This window comes from Danaus plexippus, chromosome 4, assembly GCF_018135715.1.
Source record: "Danaus plexippus chromosome 4, MEX_DaPlex, whole genome shotgun sequence".
NCBI classification, from domain to species: domain Eukaryota; kingdom Metazoa; phylum Arthropoda; class Insecta; order Lepidoptera; family Nymphalidae; genus Danaus; species Danaus plexippus.
Window position 1 is genome coordinate 1,680,168 of NC_083538.1, and position 11,190 is coordinate 1,691,357.

The 11,190-nt window shown below is 35.5% G+C and overlaps 1 protein-coding gene across 1 annotated transcript; it reads right to left on the reverse strand.

Annotated features, from left to right (window-relative positions):
- Positions 1 to 8: 8 nt before the first annotated feature.
- On the reverse strand, positions 9 to 11,028 carry LOC116768400 (equilibrative nucleoside transporter 3). The gene is made up of 7 exons (XM_032659111.2): positions 10,587 to 11,028; positions 8,950 to 9,104; positions 7,679 to 7,824; positions 4,432 to 4,866; positions 3,993 to 4,078; positions 3,331 to 3,527; positions 9 to 3,092 (listed from the first exon to the last, which is right to left on the reverse strand). Exons 1-7 carry the CDS (start codon positions 10,815 to 10,817, stop codon positions 2,981 to 2,983), a joined length of 1,362 nt encoding a protein of 453 aa, XP_032515002.2. The 5' UTR covers positions 10,818 to 11,028; the 3' UTR covers positions 9 to 2,980.
- Positions 11,029 to 11,190: the final 162 nt, after the last annotated feature.

The window sequence follows — 11,190 nt, forward strand, 5'->3', positions numbered from 1 at the left end:
TCAAAAAGTGACATATATCAATTTATTCGCACATACATATGAAGATGTGTTACGTCAGCTAGCTACAGGGTGTTGACAAATAGAAATTGGAAATCTCAGCAGAAATGCAAGCCAAAGATGAGATACACTCTGTTGGCTTCGTGACAAGATTTTCAATCTGCATTTATGAACACGTGTCATATACTAAATACATTATCAACAAATCCATTGAATGGCAATTAAAATCAAATCCGCGGAACATCAATAGTATAAACTTAACACAACACATTTACATAAAAATGATTATTTTCGATACATACATACATATAAAAATCTTGATGGTAAGACAAAACTTAATTTCTAATCCCGCGTTACGCTTTGGGATCCGATAAAATTATCACAATTAATAAAAAATTAAACACGTGTACAACTACCTCCGTGAACGTGTACAGCTTACACAATATGAGATCTGCCGGGACACTTCCGATGACTCGCATACAGGTAGTAAGTAACAATGATCGTTTAGGAGACAGGGACATCCTAGTATACTAGGGACACCTAAATGTATTTTAATGTTATTCCTTATGTTAACACTACTAGTATATAATATTTAGCGTATGTTCTAAGCTACAATATGCTCGTCTTCACGCCAATACACAGTATCATGGGTCGAGGCTACGCTAACACAATTTATTCTTCATAAATCGTTTTTTCTTATTAACTAATGTTACATATCTTACGGAATGTGTTATTTCTGGTAATGATTCGTCTTAAGTACGCCGGGAAGCTGCGCCGTGGGACGCTTATATAGCGCCATAGGTTATTGGACTGTGTTTCTGTGAAAGCTAGTGTTACGTCGATATAATCATTAAGTGTGAGTAAATTTTTTAAATTTACATGTAATGAGTTTTAAAATATTTCTACTATGTTGAGAAAGTAGATTATTACAGATTTTCTCAATATAATTCTACTCTTAAGTTAAGTTATACATCAAATATATTTCATTATGTACACAATAATATATGACACTAAAACAGAACATAAGCACCAAAAATATACAGAAATCTTTTAAAATATTAACAGGTTTCTAAACGCATAACTTACTCTAGGGCGGACGATTAGTGCTGCACTCAACAGAAGCTTTGAACTGCAGAATAAGATTTCCCCAAAATAAACGTATAGTAAAGGAAAAGAATGTATTAAACAGTCGCGGCAGAAATGAAGCTTTTATAAATACTCGAAAGTTTAATGTTGGACAAGGAGTAATGGTTGAGACGCGAATACTGAAACAAGAGGGAGCGTCCGCTGGGAGCGTGTTTGTCCCCAGCAGAGACGACTTCCCGTCACCGCATCAACAGTAGCCAGCACCACGCAGCACACGACACAGCGGAGCTCGGCGGCCGGCCAGCCGGCGGGTCTAACCCAACCTACGCCATTATTAGTGTTAGCAATGTCCGCCGCTCGCTGCTGTTCAGCGTTCGGTCAGCTTGATTCTGATTGGTTACAATTTATCTTTCAGCAATGTGGTTACGTCGTGATGTCGTTTAGGGCAGGAATACTATCATTGGATCCGTAACTTGTCGGTTTAGAAGGTACTCGGCCTTGCGCAGTGAGTGAGACCCGACAAGTTCGATAGTCCACTACGTTAGGTATTGCTGTGTGCTGTGTCGTTGAGGCTTGGTTTATATTTTTATTTAATTCGTAACATAATAATTATTAAAAGAAGTAAGAGAAATTGACCCTGACCACGCTGCTGCGTGACTCAATAACCATCTAAATAATAACACATTATTGTATTTAGTTCATTGAAACAAGCAGATCTTACAATGACTTCATGATGGAGACTGTTTTTTTTATGACAAGTTAAAATATACCAACAATAAGACATTAACAACCAAATCTCGTAGTATTTTAAACTTAAGGAGCTGTTGTTTGGGTCAGAGGTAACCAAATAAGCCAGCAGTGTGCAGCAGTAATGTGTTGAGAGACAGCGGAACCTACACAACACTATGTCTCCCGCCCGACTCCGCCCGTCGCCCCATCTTAGATGTACTTTACAAGTCTCCGCTCCCGTCCAGTCCGTACACTGGACCAAGTCACTTACGTCTAATACTCTGAGCTGTTTATTTCTTAATCCCATATATGTACACGCTGGGAGTCTTATCACTAACGTCCTGACACTGTCAGCATACATTTATAAAGAAGATTTTTTTTTCTATGATACAAAAAGCTTGAACTTAGTTGAAATTTTCTTTAAAGTGAATTGAATCTCGCATTTTAATATTTTTTTTTAAATACATACCATAAAATTAGGACGAATATACACATCACAATACTACGTCTGAACATAAACGCTCGTGTAATAGACAATTATTTTTTTTTGTTTTCCAATATATATATATATATAATCTGTGTTTCTGAACTTCGATAACCCGTCTAAATTATTTTTCACTTACAACACCATATATTGCGCCTACTAACGCGTTTAAAATTTATGTGTAATAATTAAAACAGTATTTATTATCTTATAACTAAGAGATCGATATTAATTATATTAAATCGATCATATAATGTGTACACCTTACACCTAAGACGAGTTTCCATGAAGTGAATACGGACAGTTTTGAAGTTTCTCACTCATATAACATATGCGAGTGCTGCACGTGCTGGTGAGTGTTGATGAAAAACTGCAAACTGTCGGTATTCCGTTCAGCGCGGACATCTCGCGTTAATAGTCATTAAATATGTCGTGATTTATAAATTATTTTCTATTAAAAGTGCGTCATGATTTTACATTATACAATAACATTATATACTTTGATCCGACTCTACCTTACATCGGGAACTCTACAAATAGGATCGTGTCGTATTTTTATTATAAGAAGAACGTTTCCGTTCTATTTCTTTTGTCGTTATGATCCATCATCTTCGCTTGTCTGTGGTGATGCTGATCATCACCCATCATCAATGCTCGCCTATGCCATCTCTTCCCGGCGCCAGCTCACAGCAGCCGCACCAGCAGCATGCCGACCGCCGCGCCGGCCGTCAGACCCACACTCAACATGGTGGCGATCACGCTCGACGCTTTCTCGCGCTCGTGGATTTCCACGACTCTGTACAGAGAATATTATTATTAAATAATTAAAGTTAAATATATTTAACACAGCCTCGCCGTACTTTAAGTCGGATTATTTTGGTAAAAAATTAATAAAATACATAGTATTAATTTAATAAATCTCAAAAGTGAACATCTTGTATATAGTCATAGAGGTCTAAGACTTCCGCGAGTGTTCAGCTCAATGAAGCTGAATGAACTAGAGCTTTAAGCGTATGTATTGCTTGTGGCGCCACCTGGTGGAGTTGATCATGATGATGTTGGTGAGGTAGCCGTTGGTGAAGGCGAACACTATCATGATGGTGATGTACTGGTAGTCCCAGGGGAAGAGCACGGGCAGGTGCTGCCGCGGCTGGGCGTTGCACAGCATCAGCAGCGGCACGCCGACCACGCGCAGCACGCTCAGGGACGCGATCACCCACTGGTTGGTTGGCTGGCGGAGGGCGGGGACGTTAGACATTATACATGACAGCGCGCTAGGTCGCCAGTTACTGTATGTGGCTAACGAGATGTAAGACTCTCGCGAGCATTCATTTAACTTATACTAATGTCTTAACCGAAACGTCGCGAGGACGTTATCCGAAACATATTAGTTTCTGTGGTGGTTTCTAGTCGTTATTCTCTATCTACACATCGAGCGGCTGCTCCCGACATTATCCGACACGGACAACCAGCGACATCTGCTGGACGTTTATAACAAAACGGTTTTATCAAGTGATTCGTTCGTATGTAATCTTATGTATGGGGAAGATAATTTTAAATTATAAAAATATCGTAGCAGTGATATCTGGTAAGCGGCCCTGACCGTCTGTTCGCAACAAACGAAGTCTGTCTGTACTTTAATCGGTTCCACAAAAATGCGAGGGATTTTTTGTGACGTTTATTATCTTGCACTCACTCGCAACAGGAACGCCGAGGCGAGCCTGCCGGAGTAATCGCCGCAGTTGAAGATCAGGTAGTTGACGACCGGCACGAAGAATATGTCTGGAACAGGGAGTCATAGGTGTTATATGTGTGGTGTAGAGTGGATGTGTGTGTGTTTGTTGCTCTCTCACTCAAAAACCACTGAATGGATTTTAATGATAATTTCCTGCGTTGTGTCACGAAGGTCACACCATCAAGATGATTTTTTTATGAAGTCTAAGTCTGTTGGGTTATAATTAAATAAATATTGTAATAGGTAATATTTTTTTCCATATATCAACTCAAGACAAAGTCCAAGCAGAGAAAGCAGCCGGCACGAGCTTGTAAAATATATATACATATATATAAATGTACGTAATCTCTGCTATAGTGGTTATTTTAAACGGAGTGGTATGAATTGACGCGGGACTCACTGTTCCAGTCGGTGCCCGTGGTCACCGGGTGCGACTCCACCAAAACCGTCACAGCCGGGTACACGCAGATGGATATCCCGAAAACAGCGAAGATGCTGAACGCGTACACCCATATCTTCTTCAGTATGATCAGCATGGACGCGTCCCTGTGCCTGTTGGTCGCCACGCCCGACCCTCGGAGGATGTGGTATGAGAAGAAGTCTATCTTGTTCATCAGGACGTAGGACACGGCCGATATGACCAGAATGATATCCGCCATTATGAAGTATATGAGCGCGCTGTGGAGCGGGGATATCTTGAAAGCCAGAGATATGATCTGCGCTATGGCAGCTATGATACCGCCCAGGGACTGGCCGCTCATCACCGCGCCCATGTACTCCTTGGAGAACTTGCTGGCTACACCGACCAGACTGCCGATGAAGATAGCGCTGGCAGCTGAAATATATATCTCACTGTATGAGAACTGCAACGTTCTAAGAAAATAATACATAAGGAGATCTAAGACTTTCGCGGTTTTCATTTAAATTAAACTAATATTTTCGGATCACTACGCGAATTTTATTATTAAAAAAAAAACTACACACTCCCGACGTTTCGGTTACTTTGCAGCAGCCGTCATGACGAGCAGATGAGATGTAAAAATAATAAAATAGGTGAAGTAATCCGAAAACATTCATCATCATCATCATCATCAGCCTATCGAAGCCCACTGCTGAGCAAAGGCCTCTTCTCACATGGAGAAGGCTAGAGCATTAATCGCCACGCTTGCTCAAGACGGGTTGGCGATTTCAATCTTATAATTAGAAATTATAAGACCAGGTTTCCTCACGATGTTTTCCTTCACCGTTTGTCAGTGGTGTCTAAATACACTTAGAAAGTACATATGATTCGGAAAAGATCACATTGGTACTTGCCAGGTTTGGTACTTGCCAGGTCAAATTCACGAGAAAATATTGCTATATCCTACTAATATAACAACCAAAGAAAAAAAATTTATGGCCGTTTATAAAACTTTACATAAATACTGAACAATTTTTCTAAATTCCGTGAAGTTCGAGCGAAGAAACGACACAACAGCGTGCTTAGCCCGAGCACGAAACTTTTCTACACACGTTAACAATTTCTCATTCATAAATCTTGTCGTATAGTATTAAAGTACGCAGCAGAACACCTCGTATGCAATGCAACAATGCAAGCTCGTGCATATGCTTAAAAAAATGTTTAAATACTTTTTTCCTAACCGCCACCGTTTTTGAGACGTAACGATTCAATAAGTTGAAAGAGCTGTAATCGTCATAGTATGCACACGTTTCCGCGCCGCCTTTCAGATAGTGTACTTAGCGCGTTTCTTTAATGTGGTTTAACCGGTAGGCTTATTCCACTGACCTTTTGTGATTCTGTTTAATTACAGTTATCCAATACTTACAGTATTGGATAACTGTAAATATTGCCAATGGTTGAAAATGATAAAAGGGATGTGAATTAAAAAAAAATAAGAAAATTTCCCCATCTGAATCTAAACTATCATTATCTTCTACTTTCTCTAATACATTTTCTCCCTTCTTCTTCTTCTTGTTTATCTTCTTCATTCTGGGTCTTAATAAATTTCCCCAATAATGACTCATCGCATGTCTTTTCGTCATCAAATTAATCTTCAATTGTTGGCGATTCAACATAAGAGCAGTCCGGCCTGAACACTTCGTACAAGTCACAGAACAAAACTTTCCAACTTTTTTGGGACTGCATTTAGCAATATATTCCTTTTAGTTGCAAAAACCATTTGTGACCTTTGACCCCGAGTAAACTTTTTTGCACGTGCCGGATCGACGAGGACTTTTCACATTTCCTTTATAATAGTGTTTTGAACAATCCTACCAATATTCAACCAAGTCTACATTTTTGTAACTTTTGATGTCTTCATTGACCGGACTACCGTTTCTTTGTTCGGAACTCCAAGCAGAGTTGCGATACAAACTAGTATAGAATAACATCTAATTACGCAATATATTTTCCATCTGTCAAAGCTAATTCTAAGTGCAGTGCGCATCGATAGTTACTATCGTGATACTAAAGGTCAATTAATTATTAGACGCGAACGCAGATCGTTACATACAACAGCTTTATACATTCATTGTAGTATAATTACTGTTATGTGTCAGAAACATTTTCACCATATAATTGTTGGCAAGATATATATATATATATATATGTATGTATTCAAGTTATAATTATGAAATTTAAGACTACCCCCTCAAGCCTCAGCTTCATTTATTTCAAAGCACACACAACCACACAACTCGATAGACTGTATGATTAAAAATTCAGTAGATTTTTAATGACGTAATAGTGATCTATTACTATACAACTGAATCTAGTGTATAGATTTAGATATAGACAGTGTAGACTCTAGACTGTAGACTACGGACTAATTGTAACTCATAAACCCAGCTCTCGCGTCTAATTAATAATTAATTAGTGAGAAAATAAAAAATAATAATAATTGTAATAGGTTCATAATGTTTATTGGCGGTCGAGTTTCCTTGCTATAAGCTGTCTTAAAAATTGACGATGCAATACATTTTTATTCGTAAACATATATAATTTGAGACGACACTGCTATTGTATAACATTTTGCAAATTTACCGAAAAAGAAAATCCTCCTAAATCAAAATTAAAAACACTTCTCGTTCTTTGGAATAGCAGAAAAACAATTAAATATTTGTATTATTCCGTAAATTATTACTTAAAATATATGTCTTTGACAAGAAAATTTAAACCCAAGAATGATCTTAATCCATAAGAGAAACAAAAAAAAAATTTTTTTTATCCAAGGTCAAGAAAAGGTAGACAAAGATTTTTTACTGTCGTCCGTTGAACCCGCACAAATTAAATGGCATTCCCATGTTTTGCGACTTGTTCAAACTATAAACGTATGTGACGCTTAAAACTTCAATAATCTATATATATTATTAAATATCACTTATGAATGGGAATATTTAACAAACGTGAGTTGATAAGGATTAAGGATAATTACAGTGTGTGCTCCAAAATAATAAAAAATACGCATATATTAAAGTTTTCAAGAAATTGGTTAGATATAGTTTTAATTAACGTACATTTAAACTGGTGCAAAAGAAGGAGATCGCTCGTGGAACGACCCCTAAAGAATGTAACAAAATGCAAAAAATAAAATACTGTAATATGAAATGGACTGATATAAAGCTATTAAACAAAAATGTTTACTCACCAGTCATCACCACAACCGTCACCATGGTGATGATGAAGAAGGTGTTCTGCCATTCATCAGTGTCGACCTGAACGAAGGCCGTGGTGATGAGGAAGCACAGCGTCACTACCAACAGAGACCCTTGGAGCCGCGCCTTCACCGATACCCTGACGCGATGTCATATAATACAGTACTTGGAATAATTACTGACTTACAAACACATACATACATACAAAACATAACATCATATTTTGAAGTCAGTCAAAAATCACGCGTAAAATAAGTGCTCACATTCAACTCGACCCAATTATTTATCATAGACATGCCAGATAATGTATTGGAAAACCTCTGAATTATATGGCCTAAACAAGAACGCTATATTGATAATAATCGTACGGAAAATAAAACTATAGAAAACAACCAAGTACATCATATATAAACATTAGCACATGGTAGAACCGTTTATGTTATAAGAGTGAAACACTTGAAAACTATCTGTATTTATTCTGACAGCGAGAACTCGTGGTAGGAGTAAAAGGAACTTAGCACAAGTTAGTATCGTCACACTGCACGAAGCGTTTTCCCGTTTCACAGTCAATTACCACCGACAATATTATTGCGTTACTATATTGCGTGAAGTTTCATGAATGTCCAACTATAAACGCTCCGTATGTAGTGTAACCATTCAAACTTATAGTATTTTATATCATAAAACAATTAGAAATCAACTGTTATTTAAAACCAATGAGGACATCGAAGTTTTTTTAAAATGAAAATAGAAGACCTTGAGAGAATATAACCTTGTTTTATTTAATGTATAATGGAAACGCAATCACACTTACACCTGCTAGAGGCCATTAAAACTGAATCACAAACGAGAATTACTTCGTTAAAATCATTTGAATATGTAGTTAAATAATTCAGAACCGTTTTACATGGCCCGGTAGATTTGTTTTGGATTTTGGAAGAAGGAAAATATTATTTCTGTAACCAGGATTTGAACTCGTTATTTCTGGAAGATCGCATTTCACTTTTAATACCTGTTGTATCTATAATAACAATAATTCAAGCATTTGCTGTAACCACACGGCATACACCTAATCCAATGTTGCTTTACACTTAAAATCTCAGTCACATGACCAGTCAGACAACATTCTCATAGATATTTTTACTCACAGAACCTTTCATACAGAATAAGCAACAGTTCTTGAGTTGCTCCAATGTGTTGATTTGTGCCGGATAAGTCAAATTAGTAACTTATATAATTAATAGCTTCCAAAAAAATAACTTACAGATGGCCATAAAACGAGTTGAGCATGAGGAATATCAGGTTGGGTATAGCGGTGCCCACATTGAGGTAGGATGTGAACTCAGCCTGGAACTGTGTCTTACGGACGTAGAATGTGAGGTTGCTTGGTGTGACATCTCGGAACTTGTACATCCAATACTGCAACAATGTATTACTTATTACAAAACACTTACTCTGTATTGTGTGATATTTTAATAAATATAATTTTTCTTAAAACTTCATTAACCATATTATCTACTTTAGCAAGTTAAGTAACAATATAAAGATATTGCATGTTTTTTATTAAGGCAATGTGTTTTCAAAGAATAACTGAAAATTTTATTTGCAAACTATCCAGTACTTTTGATATTCTAAACTTTGAGAGACAAATTTATAAATTTTTAATTAAATCATGTATTTTAGTATATTTTGTTATATAAAGAATATCTAATATGACATATTAAAATTTTTGAAATAACATTAAAAGTTAAAATATTATATCTGCCTTGATTTATTTTGTCTATCTATTGCATGTTGCATTACAACTATGGCTATGTAGGAGTAAGTTAAGTCGGTCAAGAGACCAGAGAAATCCAATATTGAAAATTGAAATATTGATTTACTGTTTCCTACTTCAGTTGAGACTAAACACTCTGAAGTTGAGACGAAATAGACACAATGTAAATGCAATAAATATAAAAAAAAAAATCACAAAAAATGGTGGAAACCTTACAAAACTGATTTTTGAACAATACTTACTTTGTTATATAACTTTATGTAATGTCAGAAAAATATGTAAAAAATCACTAAATACTACAGTTTTAAAAATATTCACACAATACTTACCATTAGTTTTTATTAGAAAGATATTATTATATATTATTTGTTTAATAACTACTTAGATATAAATTCGTGACATTCGATCCATTGTCCGTTATAAAATTGTCTCAATAACAAAATCATTATATTCATGAGTAGAATGTAGTAAATGAAAATAAAAATCTTTGTTTTCAATATTCATTAAAAAAAATTCTAAAAATTAAAATATTTTTAATTAAATTTCTCAACAAGGAAGAATTTAAATGATAAAGTTATCAGTCACAACACAAACGATATTCAATCTACTGTAATAATTACAAATAAAATTGTAAACAAACAAGTTTTATTATATGAGAGTGATAAAATTTATTACCAGTACATTTAATATTATAGCAGCTTGTGATATTAATTTCTAAAAGAATAAGATAGTCAACATATTTCTCATATTTCTCTAGACAATTACTATTAATTATGTTCTATTCTAGACTGGAAGCAAAAATATAATAAAATCAACATAAATATCCTCATTAATAGTTCTTCTATACCACTCAAACTATATTATACTTCATCTTCATAAGTATTAGTCATTTTAAATAGTGCACTATGCAAATTAATTTAAATACAGTATTCATTATCTATTGGTATTTATCGCCATCATCAGATAAAGAAATAAGATGCAATGCTAAAGCAGATTGGATACCTACTACTTAATAAGAGTAATATAACAAAGGATTTTGTAAGTAAGAAAAAATCACCTATGTACACTTGTTGTACGTAATATTGACAAATGATATACATGAAATAAATTAAAAAAATACTCACATCATTGGCTGTTATAATGAAATTCCAGGAAACAAGCGAAGTGATCCCAAATAAATAAAACAAAATGTAAACGAGACAGTAGCGGTCGCGGGGCTCCTCTGACGGGTCCAAAACCTTCGTCGAACACGAGTCATTCACCAGCTCCCGTTCTTCGGAATAATCACCATCATCTTCTTGCTCAATACTCTCTATATTATAATCCTCATTGTTTATCGATCCAGTTGTGTCCATGGTGATATTGATTTTTCACAAGAGATGTTCCCATAAAAAAATAAAACAAAATAATTTAAAACTCATTTAACGCTCATTCAAGCGCAGTTGTTGTGATTAAGAGGGCCGCTGTTTTCATTTTATAATAATCATTATTAAATCGAGCACAATCTGCGATTCTATGTAATATCGACATTTTAAACTCTGACTTTGCAAATCTGTGTTGCCAGATATTGGATTTACTAGTCCTCAGTTATTGATTAATGCCCCTTACTTAATTGAAACCAGAGCCAAAAGACTCTCGTATTAAAAATTCATAAATAATATTATCGAACTACATAAGAAATTAAAATAAAATATAATGTTTGAAATAGTCAGACAGTGTTATTTATGA

What these genes read in the sequence shown, in the direction of transcription:
- LOC116768400 (XM_032659111.2), bottom strand. Translation starts at nt 10,817, where the DNA reads ATGGACACAACTGGATCGATAAACAATGAGGATTATAATATAGAGAGT. An exon ending in AACTCGTTTTATGGCCATCT is followed by an intron (nt 7,825 to 8,949) that starts GTAAGTTATTTT and finishes ACATCGCGTCAG; the next exon opens with GGTATCGGTGAAGGCGCGGC. An exon ending in GACGGTTGTGGTGATGACTG is followed by an intron (nt 4,867 to 7,678) that starts GTGAGTAAACAT and finishes TATATATTTCAG; the next exon opens with CTGCCAGCGCTATCTTCATC.